Below are 21,908 nucleotides of genomic sequence, written 5' to 3'. Positions count from 1 at the left end.
TATATATAGATATATATATATAGATATATATATCATCATAACTGACATGTCATAGATATTGCTATATTCACATACATTGTCTACTTGTTCTTAAAACTCGGCTCTATGGATCTTACAAAAGGATGTTTGTTGCCCTTCTACACAATTCTGACATTTTTTACAATTCCTTTATATTTTATATTAAGGTATTGATAGTAGATTTGTAAGTTTCAGTAGGTGACACAGAATATTTCCTAAGTAGACAAAATGCTGCCTCGCCAACTAAGACACAAATGTTAGCAACAACCGTTGATGTTAACGGTCATACATGTAGTACATGGATGATTGTTTTGTTACATGCGTTTTGTAGGTTTATACAAATCTGGCTATCGTGGAGGGGAAGCGGCGAAGTGTATCTGCAGACTGCATGGACAAGTCCTACAGCTTCCAGGAAGAGTGGCTGTTCGACGACGGGCCGTCCTGCGTTCTTGTAGAAGGTCCTGCTGGCATCGGCAAGACCATGCTCTGCCACAAGATCGCCTACGATTGGGCGCAGGGCACCGTCCACTCCCTGAAGAAGTTCAAGCTGGTGTTCCTTGTTGAGATGAACAAGATCAGCTTTCCCTCCATGAAAGACGTGATCGTCAAGATCATCGCAGCAGACGAGGCCGTCGATGACGAAGTGGAGGCGATCTGGGACTTTGTCTCATCCAACCCGGAGCAGATCCTGGTCATCATGGACGGCCTGGATGAGGTAAGTATCGAGGGCCAAGTGTTCTTCTTCTTCTTCTTCTTCTTCTTGATACTCTCGAAAAATCCCTACTGGGGTATCACTGAGAGGGGGGGGGGGTTACGACGGACTATGGCTGCGCGGCCAGGAGTCCGGCCTTAAAGGCCTCCACTGTCTGGGCTTGTACTAACTGTCCCGGCAGCTTATTCCACTCTTTTATTGTTTGTGGAAAAAAAGAAAATCTAAAACAGTCTGTTTTGGCAGGTATTACTTGATATATATTTATATTCATGACTTCCTCTGGTGCGCCTATGGGCAGGTTTGAGATATTGTTCCATTTGAATATTAATATGTCCATGACCAATTTTGTATAAAGATATCAAGGGAGCGGTTCTCCTTCTGTCAACAAGTAACGGCCACTGGAGGCGCTTTAACATGTCAGAAACACTGCTGGTGTAGTCATAATCACTAACAGCCATTCGCGCCGCCCTTCGTTGGACTCGCTCCAACGCCTGGGAACCGCCAATGGTGTGGGGATCCCATACAGTCGCACAGTACCCCAGGTGTGGGCGTACAAGTGTTCTGTAGCATGTGGGAGAGAAGAAAGCTCTGTATGGGGGAGACCCTATTCAACACTTGTGTGGGAGAGAAGAAAGCTCTGTGTGGGGGAGACCCTATTCAACACTTGTGTGGGAGAGAAGAAAGCTCTGTGTGGGGGAGACCCTATTCAACACTTGTGTGGGAGAGACAAAAAGCTATGTGTGTGGGAGAGAAACTGTTGTAAGTGAGAGACCGTTTTCCCTTGCTTGTGTTGGAGAGAGAAAACTGCTGTATGTGTGAGACCCTTTTTCTTACTTGTGTAGGAGAGAATATTTGTTCTCTATATGTGTATGTGTATTGTCAACCGGTGCAATAGCTCAATTGTTAGAGTGCTCGCTTTGTAACCGGGAGGTCGTGAGTTCAAACCCCGGCCGGGTCATACCAAAGACTTTAAAAATGGTACACACTTCTTTCTCTGCTTAGCACTCAGCACATATGAGAAAGAGTGTGGGAAGGTCAAACACACAGCACTACCAGCGGACTAGCCCCCTGCTGTAGTGCCTTGCACAACTGTGTGTCGCCCAAGGGCTACGAAATGGAGATGGGCACCACCCTACGCTCGACATTCATATGTGTATAATTTTTAACACTTGGCCCTCGATAGGTAAGGTCTCCGCACAAGGCGAAGATGGCGGAATCCTTCAGCAAGTCTCCGCTGCGCCGCGCCTTCTCACTGATCACGACCCGCCCGGAGAGTAACTGTCCCCTCCTCAGGAGCTGCGACAAGGCCTACATCTTAGAGGGGCACACCGTGGAGACCCTGTCAAAATTCATCAAACGTTACTTCAGGTAAAAAACAAATGCAGTGCAAGTTCTCTCTTTTTCAAGTTGTTCGGCAAATTTTTCGGTTTTTGTAGATGATAAGAGACATTTGACCAACCTACCATTTGTTCTAAACACTTGCTTTAAACATCTGTTGGACATTTTGCCATTCTAACCATATCAATTGTAAACGGCTTATACCTGGCTAAGTATACACTACTAGCACCAGCATTAATATGCTCAAACAGAAAGTGTTATTTTGTTAACTATATTGTCACACGTCCACAGGGAAGACAGGGCCTCGGCAGACGGTCTTCTGCAGCGCATCCGTTCCAACACTCCGCTGTCAGGGATAGCCTTGAACCCGCTAAATGCGGTATTTCTCTGCGCCCTCTGGGAGGACAATCAGGGAGCCCTCCCGGCCACACTTACACAGCTGTACTCAACACTCATAGAATGTCTCGTGCGCCGCTACTTCGAACGTATCGGGCAGCCGTGTTCGGAAGCCGAGCTTGTCCTCGCCGATGTTCGTAATGTCCTCGTCACGCTAGGCCAGGTCGCCTTCAGGGGGCTGGAAGAAAACCGGATGGTGTTTCAGGAACCAGAGCTGGAGGACATCCCTAACCTCATTCACGTCGGGCTGCTCGCTCAAGACACGTGGGCACGGCGTCTGTCCCAGCGTCCGTGGCGCTTCCTGCACAAGACGATCCAGGAGTACCTCACCGCGTACTACCTTGCCGAGTCCGAACAAGGCTTCACCGTCGAACAATTCGCAAAGGTCATTCCAAACCCCGACATGTACATGGTGTGCATATATCTAGCAGGACTCTTGAAAGATCGTGCCCATTACTTCTTCGAGACGTGGAAAGAGGTGAGAGAGAAAAGCGAGCTGGCGAACAACTTGTGCCTGTCCTGTCTGCACGAATGTGCCCCTCATGGAGAGCTGGTGGAGATTGTTCTCCCCTCCTTTGTCGACGACGGGTCCTTCGACGTGACCACCAAACTGAAGAATCGATTCTACAACATTCCAACCAACTACCTGGCAACAATATCAACGATGTTACACTCGGACCAAAAACACAGCGACCCGTTCGTCACGTCGATCGTGGTGGACAGGTGGACCGCCGCTAGTGACGTGCCCGGCTTCAGACAGTTGCTCCGCACCATTGCCGTCTGTAAAAACGTTACAGCACATCAGTCTGCCACTCTTCCCCGTGGCCTGCGATCTGCAAACAATGTCGTCTGTTCTACACACAAACCATTCCGTGTCCAGCATTGACCTGGACATCCCTCTCCGGTGCAAGTCCATGCCCGTCCATGAGATCAACATGGCCGTGTCCAGGATCCTGTCCAGTGACAGCCTCAGGAAAGTCCGGCTTAGCATGTTCGGCTCCTCTCGTCAGAAGCACGACCGCCCACCGAGTTTCTCCGAAGACGACCTTCGTACTCTGAAGCTGGGCGCCTTCCTGTCGTCCCTCTCTCTCACCGGGAACACTTCTGCCGCTCTTTTCCTGCATCTAATTTCAGTCGATGTCGGCAGACACAAGAATCTCGCTGCCTTGAGTCTTAACATCAGCGAATCAGAGAAAGACCCGCTTTGCTCCAGCCTTCTGTCTTCTTCGCTAGAAACGATCTTCAAACAAAGGGGCACGGTTAACAAACTCCTGTTGAGCTACGGATCAGCCTCCCTCGTTGTCCCGACGATCCTGCGGACGACTGCCATCAGGTACCTCATTCTGGACGTCTCAAAGTTCCCGGATCAGGACCTCTGTGACGTCATATCCGCCTTGAACCGGTCCAAGTCCATGGAATTCGTGGTGCTGTTCAGTGAAGTGGCAGCCTCCCAGGTCTATGCTAACGCAGGCAAACTGTTACAGAAGGGTCCGATCCGAGCGGTCGGGCTGCTGTCCAGGTTCCCCCACTCCTGTCAGTCGCCTTCTCACAAACCCGGCGTCAAGCGTATGACTCTCATTGCAAGTGACCAGTACGTCCCAACAAGCACCAAGGGAGCTAAGATGCTACAGGTGAGACGTTCATTAATTTTGAATGAAATTTAAAAAAAGGAGGTAACAACTACAAAAAAACAGCTCTAAGGTTTATGGCATCATGGACAAGCAGTGTTTCCGTGCAGATACGTGCATTCAAACAAAACATCACATCTAGCTTCAAACACAGAAATACAACATGCTTCTAAACTACATGCAATCTATGTTCGTACAAAATGTTTGTATGATTGTTTGTAAGCATGCATGGCATATGCTGGTTTGTATTAGCCTGGATGCCATCCTATCTAGGTTACCAGGGCTCCCATACTCGTTCCCTTCTAGATATCTTAGTGGGGCAGATAACTGAAATAATCATTCACTTTGTGATACAAGCACCAAACTTGGTACAAATACCCATGAGACATTACTCTTCTGAAAAAGTACGCGGGCCACTTGATTTGACTTTTGGTGCCCCCTAGCGGCGCTTTTTGGTACTGCAGCTGACCTTCCGGGCTTTGTATTTCCTGTTGTAAACATACTACAGTCATGATTTTTATGTGGTAAAAAGCTGTTAAAGTAAGGAAGAAGTGACGAAAATTTGGTGTCTCTAGCTGCTTGCGTTAAAACTGTAGGGGCGTTTTTTTGCCGGTGCAAAAATTTGCTCCAAGGACGCTTTTTGGTACTGCAGCCGACCTTCCGAAGCAAAAAAAGCGCCCTTGAAGCAAATTGTGCACCGGCAAAAAACTCCTCTGCAGGTCCAACGCAAGCAGCTAGAGACACCAAATTTACGTCACTTCTTCCTTACTTTAACAGCTTTTTACCACATAAAAATGATGACTGTAGTATGTTTAGAACAGGAGATACAAAGCCCGGAAGGTCAGCTGCAGTACCAAAAAGCGCCACTAGGGGGCACCAAAAGTCAAATCAAGTGGCCCGCGTATTTTTTCAAAAGAGTAATGTCTCATAAGTATTTGTACCTAGTTTGGTGCTTGTATCACAAAGTGAAAGATTCCTCCAAAATTTGATGTTATCTGCCCCACTATCTGTAAAGGATCCGGAGCGAGTATTGGGGGCCCTGGTATTGTAGGAAGGGTGTCATCCAGTCTAATGCTTACCCGTATGTATATGTATATGTAAAATGATATGTGCATATTATCATAAAGGTTCATCCGTGTTGGTAGTTACATGTTTACAGTTCAAACTTTTGTTCCAACACCTACAGCTTTAGACCAGTCACTCTAGTCTTCTTCAATAGACTGACCCAGTGTCTTCTCTAAAGTGTGACGACAACACTGGGTCAAATGTATCTGGTCATTGATAGACACCGAACAAGACTACTTCCTGAGAGGGGTGAAAGAGGATGTCACGACGGGAACAGACATCGTTTACCAGATACCTTTGACCCAGTGTTGACGTCACACTTTAGAGTAGCCACGTGAAAGGTCTCACTGGGTCAGTCTACTGAGGAAGACCAGAGTGACTGGCCGTAAACTCTAGATGAAAACAATGTTAATGTCTGAATAGCAAAGTTCTTTGGTCACAAGCATTTATTTTTCACGAGCCGACGTTTCGATGACCGTCTGTCATCTTCATCAGGGCAATTCTGACTGGTTTACTGTGCACTGACGCTAGATGTTAATGTCTTCTGTTGTAACATTGTTGTACATATTGCTGATATGAAGTAACACCACGCCTTTCTGCCATGTCTACCAGATCGCATTTGAAGAGTGGTTCGATGAGATCACCCGAGTAGACATGATGGCCCAGACTGACGTCATCACGGCTGCACTGGACACGTTAAAGTTCCAGACCTGTCCAAAACTGGCCTCTATTGGCTGGAACCATTTCGAGGTTTGGTACAAAGTGTGATTAAAAAAAAGTTACGTACGTTTTGCAGCATTCAAGATCATTCGAATGAAATGTATGAAATACATCTTTCAGCTGCTGTTATTGGGTGCGACACATTGTCTGTAGGACAGTACGTAGATAACTTGTTTTATTCAGAACTATGCTTATCTAGAACCATCCTCAGGCACGCGGATCTGGATGGTTCGAGCATATCCAGATTCTTGGATACGCGGAGACTATCCAGACTTGTGCCTGATCCTAAATGGCCGTAATTCATTCAGACATAGAACTAGATAGGCATGGTTGTGGATATGATATAACGTCACCTGTTGTAGATATAGAAATGTACATGGTCATGATATTGAACTATGTGAAGCAGAATGGATTTATGAGATAGCATGCAAACATAAGAAGAAAGAGATTAGAATCATTGTCAGCATGAAAGTTCATCTGAGTTGGTAAATTACATTATGAAAAACTTAAACTGTTCTCCAACTCAAAATTTGACCCTTTTCTGACGTCACACGTGGGAAAAATCACGTGTCCACAGCGTTTGAGTCAGATCGCTGAGGAAGACTCAGTGATTCAGTCGAAAATTTCTGGTGAGTCAAATTTTGAGTTGGAGAACAGTTTAAGTTTTTCATTAATTAAATCATTGACGTTGTTTCTCTCTGTTCCCCAAGTGGGTAACGTTTATCCTTTACTCCTGTTCTGTAATATTAAGTCTTTACGTTTCCTATTACTAATACTCCGTCCTCTTTATTTATTATCAAGGAGAAACCCATTTCTTCAAAGAGATGTAGCTTTTTCCCAAACTCTGTTAATCTAGTGGGGCAGATAACTGAAATAATCTTTCAAATTGTGATACAAGCACCAAACTTGGTACAAATACTCATGAGACATTACTCTTTTGAAAAAACACGCGGGCCACTTGATTTGACTTCAAGCGGCGCTTTTTGGTACTGCAGCTGACCTTCCGGGCTTTGTATCTCCTGTTCTAAACATACTACAGTCATGATTTTTATGTGGTAAAAAGCTGTTAAAGTAAGAAAGAAGTGACGTAAATTTGGTGCCTCTAGCTGCTTGCGTTAAAACTGTAGGGGCGTTTTTTGCCGGTGCAAAAATTTGCTCCAACGGCGCTTTTTGGTACTGCAGCCGACCTTCCGAAGCAAAAAAAGCGCCCTTGAAGCAAATTGTGCACCGGCAAAAAACCCCTCTGCAGGTCCAACGCAAGCAGCTAGAGACACCAAATTTACGTCACTTCTACCTTACTTTAACAGCTTTTTACCACATAAAAATCATGACTGTAGTATGTTTAAAACAGGAGATACAAAGCCCGGAAGGTCAGCTGCAGTACCAAAAAGCGCCGCTAGGGGGCACCAAAAGTCAAATCAAGTGGCCCGCGTATTTTTCAAAAGAGTAATGTCTCATGAGTATTTGTAGCAAGTTTGGTGCTTGTATCACAATTTGAAAGATTCCTCCAAAATTTGATGTTATCTGCCCCACTAATCCCACAAATTTGCCTTTTACTGTTACTTTGCTAATTCTCAAATAGCTACATCAGTGACCAAAATATTCGTCTGTCACAAATGACACGAATATCATGAATCTTTGTTTTCTTGTTTAGTTACTTTTAAAACATCAAATGAAACATTACAGATTCTGATATGCATCTGACTAAAAGTTATTTGATAGATTATCATAGACGTATAAATGTATTATATGGAAATGAGTATTATTAATGCAACTGTACTAGATTAACGGGTATGATGACAGTCATATGTACTGACTGCGAGAAAATAGGTACGAGCGATGATTGTTTGTTGTAGCCTCTACCAGGACTTGTCAATGTGCTTTGGATAGTAGAATTCGGCAAAACTAAGGGTTAATAGTTGGCCTGGGGAGCGGGCCGCGGTATGACAAAAGCCCGTCACATACTCAGAACACCAGCCGACCAAGGCTGGCTGAAGTTCGGGAACAGTCTGACCAGATTTAGACCAGCTCCACCTTTCGATGTGAATCAAATTTGAGTTGAATTTGAGTCAAATTTGAATGCAAACTATGCCCCGACCTACTCCCAATCATCCCGAACCTCCCATCGACATCCAAATGTTTGAAACATTTTGAAACAGTCCGCTGGCTGGTGCAGCCGAATAGTAGCCGACCTGGCCGAACACCAGCCAACCACAGCCGACCTTGCTCCCGGCCTAGCTACTCCTAACCATGGTTGGGGAGTTCAGCTATTGTTCGGGATGCCATATTCTGCTATGTGTGACAGGGGCTTAAAATTTATCCTGCTCAAGCAGATAGATTCATGGTGGCCAAACTCCCCTGGTAAATTACCTCCATTTGGCTAAATTTGACCATTTTCCAGCCCAGTCTGGAAGAGATTAATATGTTTATTGCAGCTGTTGCATATAGTCCAGCGGCATAGCTGAAAAATTGTACATGTGCACTTTTCTCTAAAAGCACCAAATTTGGTACACATGTAGTTGAACATATTCTAAGCAGATGTGAATATGGAGGCATTTTCATTTCTGCCCAGAAGCGCCGTGACGTCATCTTGAATTTAGAACCCCCAAAATAGGCGAAGCGTTCTAGTGCCCTAATTAAGGGGGAGGGAAAAAAATCAAACATCAATATTTCTCCCTGAAAATTTATATGCCACCATAACCTACTACAAGGTACACAAACCTGTTAATTTTGTTTCAATATCGCTCTTCTTGGAAAAATCATGGGCCTTTAAATCCCTTTTTTTAGAAATTTTTACCTAAAAATTGGAAATGCCCCCATAGCCAAATTTGTGCAGTATATGTTCAACTACATGTGTGCCAAATTTGGTGCTTTTAAAGAAAAGTGCACAATTCAGCTGATTTTGCCAGCTATGCCGCTGGACTAATACTTGTCACCAGAACATCGCGATCTCATACCTCATTAGTTAAAACCACTGTAAATCTCTGTAGAGTAGGATGTATTTGATGACATATCACGTTGTTGCATTGTTGTGTAGGGTTTAGGTGTGAATGTATGAAAGATGTCACTTTGCCCTGTGTTTAGGAACCCAGAGATGTTCACTGTCGTTTTAGCACATAGATCTATGGCTGGTAAAACTGTTGGATGTTGGCATGTTACGCGACAAAACGCTGTAATCTTGTGAAAGAAACTTTACAATGCTGCACGTGTGATGGAATATGTGGCGTCATGTTGGTTCGTGTTGTATCCAGAACCGTGCTTTATCAAGAACCATGTTAATGCATACGAAGGCCCACAACGACGCTTCACTTCTTCCACAGCCCTTCCACAGCGCGCTGCCAAGGGATATATGTATCGCTCTTCCGCAGACCTTCCACAGCGCGCTGCCAAGGATATACCTTCCACAGCGCTCTTCCGCGGAACTTCCACAGCGCGCTGCCAAGCTGTTGAAGAGGTGTGTGGAAGTGTCGTCGTGGGCCTTAGTAAATGCACGGTCCTGGATAGCCCGCACGCAATTTCCTGAACCGTGCCTCCGACAAATCTACGTTCTTGGATACGCGGACTATCCAGAACCGTACTGCTTCATCATTTCCCAAACTAATTCAGGCATTGATAGGCACGGTTTTGGAAACAGGCATAGACAGGCACGGTTTTGGATACAGGGATAGATAGGCACGGTTTTGGATACGATAGCTCGTATATTGCTATTGCTGCAGTACTGCTCTACTTCCTAACTTAGGCCACAGCAAGTAATTGTTATGGATGACATCAGCGCGCATTAATTTTCGCCTGATTAAAAAAAAAAAAAACACAAGAAATTTTGTTGCCTTCTGACAGTATTCAACATGCCAAAAATGGGCAAAGATGTCTGTTGCCATCCCGGAAGGTGGATGGCAGTTAAGTATGACAAGAAAAGGCTCTGATTTATTGATTTTTTTTTTACTTTGATGCAGTGATATGTGATGCTGGCCGTGCGTGTATATGTGATGTTCCCACTGAATCAAAACCATTTGTACAATGATTGAGTCAAAATTTGAAAATGTTGGAACCTTCCTCTTTTCGGCCAGCCTTGTTTTTTTTCGCCCTATTGCATTAGATTTGGAGTCTGCGGAAGATGTCATCCATAAAATTTACTTGCTGTGGCCTTTTAATATATCACTCGAGAAAACGTTGCAGGTAGTTCGTAGCGCAATCAATTTTTTTTTAAATTAACTAGTTCCAATTAACATTCCAATTAACTTGTGGTCGCTGGACCAGCGTAATTTTATATCGTCCTGTTCTACTTGTAAATGCGGGAAATGCACTATGTATACATGCACATCAAGCGCTTTATTTTGAATAGCCCGTGCAGAAACGAATCTGTGATTTGTCGAATGAATAGTGCAGCGGTTTATATTGTAAATGTTTATATAATTTTGACGATGATCAGAAAGCATGTTAATGTACAATTGTTACTGATTATGGACAAGCTGTGCTGTGTATTACCGGTTTATCGATATCTTGCAATGGGATGACTGTACAAGCAGCAAACTATTAAATCTTTGATGTGGACTACGTATAAGTAGTAAAGGGACGTAGCGTTGTCATTCCATTGGTTAAGTGGTGCAAATTGAAAGAAGACAAGTGCGAAGCAGTACCTTTAAGCTTTGGTGAACTTGTTTTTTGACCACTAGAAAATAATCTTCTGATCTGAGGATAAAAATTGAAATGGGAAAACAATTAAGCAAAACTACAACCTAAATATCATAAACCCTTCGAGAAAAAAATGATGAATGGACTTTCAAATATGTAGAGTCCATTCCGCGTCACCGAGTGGGTTTTTTCTCCATGTTTCTAATACGTTTGAATTATTTAGAAGAAAAGAATACCCCAGTAACAAAAGTTCTAAATTTTTCAAAAATTTGAAAATGAAAATTTGAATATATTTGAATTCATTTATATATTTCTGAAACATTTTGAATGTGACTGTACAAAGATCTCTTTCTTTAGAATAAATTTGAACTACCCATGTGTTTCTTTCACAATTCGAAATATTTAGAACTATTTCAAACAAATAACCAAATGGTAGATGTGGGTAATTGCCCCCATAAAAGTAGGTGCTAATCCTACTCTTCTGTCTTCCTCTGTATATTTTTAGATTTCACTGCTGGACACTGGTGGCTCTTTTGTTGTAAGGCATCAATGCCTGACACCCAGGCAGTCTGCCCTGTACTTCACAGGGATGTGTGAATTACTTCCTTCCCATCCCACTGACCTATTTACAAAATGTTAGAAATAATTCAAAATAATGGTAAAAAATGGTAGAGTGCTGTTAGAAATATTTAGAAACTATTGGAAATGTCATAATCCACATCAGGAATATTTCAAACGTTTTAGAAAACCAGGGAATTATTTAGAATATTGACAAGATGTTCAAAATATTTCCAAATTATGAAATTTCTTAGACAAACAATTACAAAGAATTCAAAACATTTCTAAATAATGACAATAACAACCCACTCGGTGACGCGGAATTGACTCTAACATATGTTACAGAATGTTCGTTGAACAGAAATGAAAATTTTGTAACCAATAAGAGTCTTCCATGCCATTAAGTTAAAAGGGAGAAATTATCAGGGAAGTGGTTTAGAAGAGGGGAGACCTACAACTACTTGTAATATTCTGGACACTGAGCTTGCAAAATGCTTCAAGATTTCACTACGGGTGCACTTCACAATCGAACCGCATGGTGGCGTGCGTTATTCATCTCAAGATGGCGGCTTTGAAGCGATACTTCCGGGTTGTGTTCTTCATGATTGTTGTTTTCTTCTTCATTATTTGTTTTCAGGTGAGTTTAAATACATTGCATATCATTTGTATGATTGCAGTAGACACTCTGACCTCGTTACTGGTCCGTAAAATGATTCACTGGCTTGCTTTTATACACATTTCCACCGTCATATTTTGGTAAATATTGTGACTCAAATCAAAGCTGAATATCCGGAAATAAAGGTTTAGACAACGTTTGGATGGATGGCGATTTTAAAACTATTCCTCTCGACAGATCCTCGCAAGAATACAGAATGAAGAGGAGAAGTGGGATCTCTTAGAGGGCGGTCTCTGGTTCGAAAAAAGTGTGGACTACGGAGGAAGACTTCTTGTCGGTGAAGGTTAGTATCATACAATGTAACGTTAACAATTGTAAGGCCACACCTCCTTAATTTTATGGATGACATCCCTGACGACCCCCAAACTAGTGCGCGCGGGCGAATAAAAAAAATCAGGGCAACACAAAAATGGTACTAAACCACAGTAATACAATTCTAGTATTGTGAATTTTCGACAGTACTTACTTGCAGGCTTTTAGCGGAATTTATAATAATTATTTTAAATTCAGCACTGAGTTTTTGAGTCGTGGAGCTTCAGTAGCTCCGTAATTTGTCGCTAACTACCGTAGACTACCCAAGTTTAGAGCCAGGCCAGAGCTCGGTGGACGTGATTCTTTCAATTTAATCTTTTTTTTTTAGGACAGGCGAAAATTAATGCGCGCAGATGTCATCCATAAAATTAAGTCGGTGTGGCCTTCCTGTACAATATCAAAAGTGCTGACAATGCCATGAAAGTACATGACATTACCGGGTAGATTGTAATGTACTTTTGCTGGGATAACTTGCAGTCCTATGTGCTGTAAGAAACAGGAGGAGACAGTAAAAACCCCACTGGTCCCGGCCGGGGTTCGAACCCACGACCAAACCCGGGCACCAGTCCACAGGCAGACAGTCTAACATCTCCGCTAAAAGGTCTAGACCCGTTTGCCGGATCTGTTGGTAGCGCCTATAAAGCCCCCCCACTGTTACACTACTCCCCCTTTTCTTTTCAAGATACGTCCTTGAATCTTCCGAATTCGACATCCCTGGAGCGGCACTCTTTGCCAGAACTCCCAGGACCGGTGTGGAAGAAACCATAAGAAACAAGAGCCAGTAAAACCCCACTGGTCCCGGGCCGGGGTTCGAACCCACAACCTCCCAGGCCCCAGTCAGACACTCTAACCTCTCCGCTAAAAGGTCTAGACCCGTTTGCCGGATCTGTTGGTAGCGCCTATAAACCCCCCACAGTGCCACTAGGAACGAAAGTAACAGAACAATAACAAAAAATTAATGTTACACCTACATGTTTATGTAAAAAATATCATGATATCAGTTTGTAAGATATGACTTTCCAACAGATCAAGTTCTATGATGTTCATTTTAAGACTGTTTGCTACTTAAATTGTTAAATTGATGTCATCTCCTAAGGCCTATGACGTAGCATAGAGTGTCTTTACTTTTGGGGGGGAAATATAAAACTAGACTAGCCTTGAATTGATATATAAACCCCTAACTAGTACATGTTTTAATGTTTACCGAAGGAAAACATATTGTTTTTAGTAATGTTTCTTCTTCTGTTCCAAACACTAACCTCTGACCTGGCCAATGACCTGACTTGTTGACGTCTGTCACCATGGTAACTGGTGTTGGGTTACATAATATTGCAATTTTATAGGGGGGATGTAGACTCCTGTCTGACCATATATACGAAGGTACATGTATTTGAGTAAGAAAAGCAAACCATATGCGAAGGTAAACATTATGCATTTGCTAAATTGCAAAAAAAAAATGTTACCTTTCTAGTTTTTATTATTCATTTTTGGAAGGAAAGAAAGCCACGGGAACATTTTTGTTTCAGATGAGCTGGATGAACATGACAGAGACAACATCGCCGTGTCAGAGATGGACATCAAAGTTCCCATCATCCTCTGGTGGACACCGTTCACCGGGGAGCGAGGTAAAGTGAAGCAGTGCAAGCTGGGAAAGTGTTTCTTTACTGTGGACAGGCACTTCAAGGATCACCCTAAAACACAGGTGGGTACTATTGTAACAGTGGGGGGGGGGTTATAGGCGCTACCAACTGACCCGGCCAATGGGTCTAGACCTTTTCGGCCAAGTGGTTAGAGCGTCAGAGTCTGAAGCAGGTGCTCGGGAGGTCGTGGGCTCGAACCCCAACCCGGGACCAGGGGTTTCTATCTGTTTCTTTTTTGTAACAGAAGGGGGGGTTTGTAGGCGCTACCAACTGACCCGGCGGAATACCTCTTCGCCGGGTGGTTTGAGCGTCGGATTTTGACGCTGGTGCTCGGAAGGTCGTGGGTTCGAACCCCAACCTGGGACCAGGGGTTTTTATCCGTGTGTACTTTCCTAATTCTGTCAGTGGTTCCCACACCGGCCCTGTGAGTTCTGGCAATGGGTGCTGCAGCTGCTCCAGGGATGTCGAATTTGGAAGATTCAAGGACAAATCTTGAAAAGAAAAGGGGGAGTAGGTGGTGGGTTTGTAGGCGCTGAACCAACTGACCTGGCCGATGGGTCTAGACCTTTTAGCCGAGTGGTTTGAGCGTCAGATTTTGAAGCTGGTGCTCGGGAGGTCATGGGTTCAAACCCCGACCCGGGGTTTCTATCTGTGTGTACTCTTAATTCTTTTCTTACACAGTATAGCTACAACTGTACTAGGATTCTATGTATCGTGGCATTAACAGCCTTCAACTATATTGTAGAAGTTCAAGGACTAACTTAACACACTCAGGTACATGATGTACCTTCAAGAAATTTCGGAAACTTGTTGTTGTTTAGTCATCTTCAACAGAGGTGAATCATGATGCTTTTTGCTGGCTATACTTGTGCAATGTGGCTTCACTGCGGCTGGTGTACGTGTATTTAGGTCTGTGTGATGTAAATCACTGTGTGGCTGATACGAGACTCATTCACCAGGCCAGTATCCGGCTGATTTGTAGCCATCGCCATCCAATCGTTGCACCAACTTCTACTCTGTGGTTTGTAGTATTTGGGACATGATCACACACTGGGACATGCCCCTACTTTTTCCCCAGTTCTATAATGTGCAGGGGGTGTACATGTGGCTCCCTCAGACATTTAACATTTTCTGACTGAACTTGGTACAAAAAAGCAAGGCCCAAATCTTTAAATCTTCTTATAAAATAATCTTATCATACAACACACAGTCACACAAGCTTACTAATCTTGTTACTAGATTCATTTCTGATGTTTGGTTTGTATATTTTCCTGCAGGTTTTTGTGTTCTATGGAACAGACTTCAGCCCTAAGGACCTCCCTCTGCCCAGGAAGACACACCACGAGTGGGCACTGCTCCACGAGGAGTCGCCAAAAAACAACTTCCTTCTCAGTCACGAGCCAGTCCTGAACCTGTTCAACCACACCGCAACCTTCCGCAGACACTCCGACTATCCTCTCACCACACAGTACCTCGAGAAACTCCAAGACTTCGCGGACAAGACATATTTCGTACCGACGAAGACAAAAAATTCTCTCCCTTTGTCTCCTGTGGTTTACGTGCACGCTGACTGTGACCCACCCTCAGACAGAGACAGTTATGTTAAGGAGCTCATGCAGTACATAGATGTAGACGCTTACGGACACTGTCTGCATAACAAAGACTTACCCAAGAGACTGCAGGACCCGCTAACACTGTTCGATTCAGATTACTACAAAATCATGGCTCAGTACAAGTTCACGCTTGCCTTTGAGAATGCCGTTTGCGAGGATTACATCACTGAGAAACTGTGGCGTCCTCTGCATCTGGGCTCAGTGCCTGTCTATTTTGGATCCCCCAGCATTAAAGAGTGGCTGCCGACTAACAGGTCTGCAATACACGTGAGCGACTTCTCAGGTCCAAAAGAGCTTGCAGAGTTTTTAACCAAACTCAACAATGATGACGTGGAGTATGAAAAATACTTGGATCACAAATTCGTCAACGTCACAAATGAGAAACTTATCAAGCACATGAAGGCGAGAGAATGGGGTGTAAATGACTTCACACAGATGAACTTCATTGACGGGTTTGAATGTTTTGTTTGTAACAGAATTCACAGAGACATGACAAAAAGGAGAAGAAATTTCGTTGTCAGGCATGTGGCTACCAAAGAACACTATGGCTGCCCAAGGCCCAAATTACTACCTGGTTTTAAAAACCAGGGAAAACTGAACTTTTGGCAACAAATGTATGACAATGCAGGGTTCAGTGCCAAAGCTTTAAACCATTATGTTCTATCAGGTAGAAATATGTCATATGAAGAATATTTATCATATATAGATAAACTACGAATAGAACAAGAAGGAAAGAGACCTGAATGGATTGTAGAAGAACGATAAACACAAATGTATATTACTAAAAGTTAGTCCTTTTTAAAATCTTATTTATAATTGGTTTTAGTTATTTTTGGTGTGAAGACAAAGAAGCAATGTTATATTCAAAACCATGCTTTATCTGGATAGTCCACGCCTATCCAGAAACGTGCCTAGGGCAAATCTGCATTCCTGGATATCTGGAGACTGTCCAGAACCGTGCCCTAACCCATTTAGTCACACAACTACATTAAATTTGTAGATTGTCATGGTTCTGGAATACAACAAGCAAAGAATGAACCTGGTTACCGACCATGTTGTGTGAGGTCTATTTCCATGGTGGTGTAGAGAACATGTTAGAAGCAAGTCTGTCGGTGGACTAAACTTAAAATGATGGGAAAACGGGCTACATGAGATAAATTGTGGTAAGAAAGCATTGCAGTAAGAATTTTTATGTTTACCGAAGGAAAACAAATTCTTTTTGCTCTGTTTCCTATTCTTCTTCTCCAAACACTAACCTCTGACCTGACCAATGACATGATTTGTTGACGTCTGTCACCATGGTGACTGGTGTTGGGTTACATAATGTTGCAATTTCATGGTCTGCTCTGCTCCTGTCACCATATACTCGTAGCACATGTAATATGTGAATGTGTTTTGAGTAAAAATTAACAGGGCAGACCATGTCCGAAGGTAAACATTATGCATTTGCTTTGCAAATGTTACTTCTGAATCTGAATCTCTAGTTTTATTGTGTACTTTTTAATGTAAGAGTTTTGCAGTAAGAATTTTTTTACTCTTAATTCTTTTAAGTGATGACAAAGGCATTACAAGAACTACGGTAACCAGACTACAGTTAGTTAGCAAGCTGTTGTTTAATGTTGTGCCATTAGGACTTGGAAGATACAAAGTTGTACTCATACATAATTATACATTTATGTGTCAAGTAAAGCCCAAGAGCAGTTTTTGTCAAATATACACTGTGTTTTGTAATCTTTGTAAAATTACATTTGCTCTTCGGAAGAAATTAGTTGTTTTATCGTAGATATTTCACTACAGCTTGTTTGTTTGAGCCTTTGTTTATTTGTATTTAACAGGCGACACTTTAATTCCGGACTGACACTCTAATTCCGGACTACCTTTCACCATTAAGACATAGTTTGACAAGGAGACTTAATATTCTAGAATATGTTATATTACTCGCTGAAAGTTACGTAGGTATCATCGATAGGTCCCCTGGGACTAGGTCAGTTCTGCAGAATTCTGCATTCGAGGTGCAGAATTCTGCATTTGGGTTGCAGAATTCTGCACCTGAATGCAGAATTCTGCATCCCATATGCAGAATTCTCCATCCAAATGCAAAATTTGTGCCGCAGCTGTGGCGGTCTGCGTCGCGCTGCGTCACATGTGGTGAACCCTGACTTGCCGTGACCTTTGACAGGTGGGAACAGTGCTGTTGTTGTTTTTCATGGGACAAATGATGATTTTCTTCTTCTCTCGCGCATACTTGCAGTGCCGGGCATGGCGCAGAAGACGGCTTGGGGTCTCTCATATCATAGGGATCGGAACCACGATATCCAACGGGCAGCCGCAGTGTAGCCACAATTACAGAAGATTCTGTTGCAGTTACACATCCAGATCAAACAGCGTGTTTCAGCGCTGCTTCAGTTAGAGCTGTTGACTTCCGCCATGCTCAGCAAACAATCAGTAATGTTGAGTGCTAGCTAACAATCCGTACAAAATAATTCGAGGAAACAATTAACAACAAGTAGAAATTGATACAAAAATTTGCATATGACCCATGACCTACTTTGACGCTGTTAATGGGCTGCGCGCAACGCAGGTCTGTTTATAATTACATGATGTTTTCCGTGCCGCAGACTCCCCGCTGTGTGTCGTGATGCACTTGTGGCACCTCCTGAAGGTGCCACAGATAAAACGACGCAAGGCGCTGCGCGGCGGTGGGGGGCCTGTTTACACGCTTGAAAAATGTGTCGTACAGGTCGTGCACGCGTCAAATGACGCCCAACACATAAAAACGACGCACGTGTGAACTGGGCCTTAGATTCTAGTACATGCAACACGGATTCATCTCAAAGGCAACCAGTCCTCTTAGGAGCAAAGCTCATCATCAGGTATCATAAATATTCTGTAGCAGTAAAGAAAAGGAATTGTTTAGATGTGATACATTGTGCATCCAGAGTGTACCTAAAAGTTTACTTGAAACTACACTCTGGGCTGATGCTTGTGTAGTGGATTCTGCCCTTGTGGGTGCTTAGATTGCTACTGGCTTGAGCATTGATTAGTTATGGTCCCACCCACATGATTGTTAAAACAAACAAATCCTTAGGGCTGGCCCACACTCCTAGAAAATCTTCATTAGTCACACCTGGCTCCTATCAAATCTGGCACACATGTACATGCATGGTACATGTATGTATGTGCCTGCTAAGTACCTTGATGACAGGTGTCCTGTCCCTGTGTAACACTAACCCTCATTGGAGCTTCTCCCAGCACAGGGAGTCAGGCTACCCTACCAAACCCAGCTGTGGAGCTGTGACAACCCCCAAGTTGACAGAATTACATTTATAGGTCATACAGAAAGAGAAGACGTGTTTTATAGCAGTTGACTCATCGTTAGGTATTTAGGCAGACCCACCTGCAACTTGATACTAGTAGTCAATGTAGTTTGGATATAAAAACATAACTGCAGAACAGTCATCATCAAACATGCAGATAGCTCTGTTAAGTACTGCTCTAGAAATATCCTGGGTGCCCTTAGAATATAATACTAGTAATCTCTTTTCACTGATCTTGTCAACTATGTCATATGAGATATAAGATGTCTCTGCCCAACCATAGAGGTGTAGAACACTGCTCTCAGTCTTGGGGATTGAAGCATTTGGCATCTCAGGAGAGATTGTGTTGCATTGGTGTCTGGCATCTCCATTGGTGGACTTAGTCAAAGAGAGGCCACCAGAGGCCACTGGGCCTTGCATTTGAAGGCTTGATATGCCTCCATGCACCTTTGTAGGATATTGGACATGTAGATTCTTCTATCAAAGTCTGATAAAATGATACAATGATAAAGTTGCATGAATTAAACTTGCCATATATAGATATAAAGTACTAGTAGTCTGCTTATAGTCTGTGTCCTCAAATCAGTTATTTTTTCCATCATTCCTTCACCAACAGGGGCCCGGCTCTAACAAAACAAAATGTTGCCCCTCAGAGGTTGACCCATAGGGGGAATTGGGGTCAGTTGAATGACCTAAGAAGGTTGGCCTGAGCCACCTGAGAAGGCTAGCTCAAACTAGAAAGGCCAATATTTGCTTTGGAGCAAATATAGCGATGGGTTCACCACATTTTACGACATGGCAGGGAAAGAATGAGAAACACTAGAAAGGCCAACATTTGCTTCGGAGCAAATGTAGGAATTTCACTCCATACCCTTCCCCAAACAAAAATGAGAGATTCTAAATAAATCATACTGCAATTATACAAGGACAAGCTGTTTGAATCTCGACAGGTATTTACAAAACTGGCACTTGGCAATTATCTCCCTTTTTTTTACAAAGATACAACGACACTTTAAATCTCGACAGCTTTACTTTACACTTTTGACGAGATTGTAACTACTACTAACGGAAGCAAAATTTTCACGGCCTGAGAAAAATGGACATGTTCACGGAAGTATATATTCACGGTGGTGACAGTTGCAGGAAAAAGAAAGTCCAGGAATTATTTCCTAACTGTAATGATAAGTTCATAATACAGAGGTGACAGTGAAAACCGTGAACATTGACCACCCGCTTGCGTTGCGGTACAGTGAAAAAATCGGGAATTACAGCAATCAATTTACTGAGTATGTTTGCTTAGTTTCCAGATGTTTTGTACTTGTAGTTTTTAAATGAACGAAAACCGATGCGCGCACAGATGTTACTTTTGTGACAACATCAAAGTGATTTTGGTTTGTATGTTGAAAAAATACAAAAGACTAACATTCGAAGTTATTGAAATTCTTGAGTAAGAACAATCAGTTTTGGAATGTTAAAAGCAAAGCAATGGATATTAAAACGAAAATGTTAAAATTAAATGTTGAAATTGTTAAAATGTAAAATGGTTAAAATGGTTAAAATTGTTGAAATTGTTAAAAATGTTAAAATTGTTAAAAATTGTAAAAAGGATAATTAAAAATATCCAGTGTACCGGGGTTCGAACTCGTAATGTCTGGACTTGCAGCCCTGCGCGTTACCAACCGAGCTATCTGGACACGTTTCCATTACTCCCTAGCATTGTATGTCATATAAAGTGAACAACATGGCGGTAACGATTGCTTCAAGTACTAGTAAGGGACTTTCTAGGAGATACACTCTACAATTTTGGTGATTCTTCAGAAATCGATAACTAGAATATATAATACTAGTCGGTGAAGATTGTGGAAAATTGTTGATACCGTGGCGCGCGCGTATCGTTGTTTACAGTACTCGTGGGGCGCAGGTCATTGACCTCCCGCTTGCGTTGTTCCAACAGAGAAGAGCAAAATATCTGCCAGTTTTTGCGTCAGATTTTCAGTGTTTGTTAAAATCATATACAGGCATCCATGCAGCTATAATTCTTCCAACTAGTTCGTAGTTAGGTGAAATGTTTATAGGAATCACACGAATCGGTATCCAGTATCAGAGTATCATGGCCCACGGCCGAGACCGAGACCGCGTGGACCAGCTGCGCTGGTACGTGAAAATGGTAGTAAATAAATTAATTAGCCAACAGCCAATCAACAGCCACATCTGCAAACATGACCACACCTGCTTGTATGCCCCATATTTGGGCCTTCCCCCGAATTCCTTTCTTATTACGTCACGCGCGTACGCCCCCACAGTACTTTCCTATGGGGACCACTAAAAAGCAAATAAAACGATTGTAAAAGCTTGTATCAAAAAAATTTAAAAAACGCCTAAGGGTATTTACCCACTCTACCTCTATACGAAATTACAGGTAATTTCGCCCAAAAATGAAGGAGTTGAATCAAGTATGTAAGTATATTTCAAAATGTTTCAAAAAGAGAGAAGAAGCCATTAGAACTTAGATCAATACCACTTATATTTATATTTCTTTTTATCTTATTTTTAGCATTGTATACCTTAGACCTAATGTTAGCCTTTTATATTACTATTGTTTTAGTACTCTCTAGTACATTGTACATCCATGCATTTATCCCTCCGGGGAATGAACATGCAATAAAGTTTCATCAATTTAAAGAAGTGGCAGGAGAAGGAGGAGGAGAAGGAGGAGAAGGAGAAGAAACATCAGAAAAAGCAATATGGGTTCACCACCACTTCGTGGTGTGGTGAACCCATAATTATTTTGTTCTACTTCTAGACTGAATGCAAATAACCAAAAGACCTGAGAAAGTACTCAGTCTGTCATATCCTAATTCTAGATGTACCTTTACCTTTTACCTAGTCCCATCCTCATGTCTGAGGGTCGGGGACTATACTAGATGTACCGATGGATATCCCCAGTACCAGTATGTGTATCAAAAATACGAACAAATATGCACACAATTGCACAGAGATTTTTTGCTACAATGTACATAAGATGAAAGGATAAATACATTGTGTTTCCCATTTCAGATATACAGTTTGTATATAGAACATTGAACAAATTTGCTTCATCTATCTGGTATTCAATCCAATGAGCCATTTGTATGGCCATGCTTCAGTTCAGTTTTCAATGATGTAACACAGAGCTGATAACCTTGCAAAACAGCGTTTCCTACAAGCAATTGCACTCATACATGTAAAATTAATGTAAAAACAGAAAAGATTACAGGTTAGATCAGAATAGCAGTGAAAATTC

The 21,908-nt window shown here is 42.6% G+C and overlaps 3 protein-coding genes across 3 annotated transcripts in view; all 3 read left to right on the top strand.

Annotated features, from left to right (window-relative positions):
* LOC109474000 (nucleotide-binding oligomerization domain-containing protein 2-like) overlaps positions 1 to 3,202 on the top strand; it is a 19,243-nt gene extending 16,041 nt beyond the window's left edge. The window contains exons 6-9 of the mRNA XM_019774198.1: positions 350 to 733; positions 1,914 to 2,098; positions 2,360 to 3,113; positions 3,155 to 3,202. Of these exons, the coding sequence (XP_019629757.1) occupies positions 350 to 733; positions 1,914 to 2,098; positions 2,360 to 3,113; positions 3,155 to 3,202 (1,371 nt within the window). The remainder of the gene's footprint in view (positions 1 to 349; positions 734 to 1,913; positions 2,099 to 2,359; positions 3,114 to 3,154) is intronic.
* Positions 3,203 to 3,262: 60 nt separating this feature from the next.
* On the top strand, positions 3,263 to 6,336 carry LOC109474302. The gene is made up of 2 exons (XM_019774592.1): positions 3,263 to 4,095; positions 5,770 to 6,336. Exons 1-2 carry the CDS (start codon positions 3,307 to 3,309, stop codon positions 5,923 to 5,925), a joined length of 945 nt encoding a protein of 314 aa, XP_019630151.1. The 5' UTR covers positions 3,263 to 3,306; the 3' UTR covers positions 5,926 to 6,336.
* Positions 6,337 to 11,613: 5,277 nt separating this feature from the next.
* LOC109474293 (alpha-(1,3)-fucosyltransferase 10-like) lies at positions 11,614 to 16,578 on the top strand. Its single transcript, XM_019774581.1, has 4 exons — positions 11,614 to 11,704; positions 11,921 to 12,026; positions 13,582 to 13,757; positions 14,973 to 16,578. Exons 1-4 carry the CDS (start codon positions 11,630 to 11,632, stop codon positions 16,071 to 16,073), a joined length of 1,458 nt encoding a protein of 485 aa, XP_019630140.1. The 5' UTR covers positions 11,614 to 11,629; the 3' UTR covers positions 16,074 to 16,578.
* The last annotated feature ends 5,330 nt before the right edge of the window (positions 16,579 to 21,908 follow it).

The sequence above is a fragment of the Branchiostoma belcheri genome, unplaced genomic scaffold, assembly GCF_001625305.1.
Source record: "Branchiostoma belcheri isolate BF01 breed outbred unplaced genomic scaffold, Haploidv18h27 scaffold101, whole genome shotgun sequence".
In the NCBI taxonomy this organism is placed as follows: domain Eukaryota; kingdom Metazoa; phylum Chordata; class Leptocardii; order Amphioxiformes; family Branchiostomatidae; genus Branchiostoma; species Branchiostoma belcheri.
This window is presented reverse-complemented; position numbering and strand designations above follow the sequence as displayed.

Bases quoted from the DNA above. Each gene is read 5' to 3' on its own strand.
- LOC109474302 (XM_019774592.1), top strand. From the start codon at position 3,307: ATGTCGTCTGTTCTACACACAAACCATTCCGTGTCCAGCATTGACCTG. The intron at 4,096-5,769 runs GTGAGACGTTCA...CATGTCTACCAG, and splicing joins AGGGAGCTAAGATGCTACAG to ATCGCATTTGAAGAGTGGTT.
- LOC109474293 (XM_019774581.1), top strand. From the start codon at position 11,630: ATGGCGGCTTTGAAGCGATACTTCCGGGTTGTGTTCTTCATGATTGTT. The intron at 11,705-11,920 runs GTGAGTTTAAAT...TCCTCTCGACAG, and splicing joins TCTTCATTATTTGTTTTCAG to ATCCTCGCAAGAATACAGAA. The intron at 12,027-13,581 runs GTTAGTATCATA...TTTTTGTTTCAG, and splicing joins AAGACTTCTTGTCGGTGAAG to ATGAGCTGGATGAACATGAC.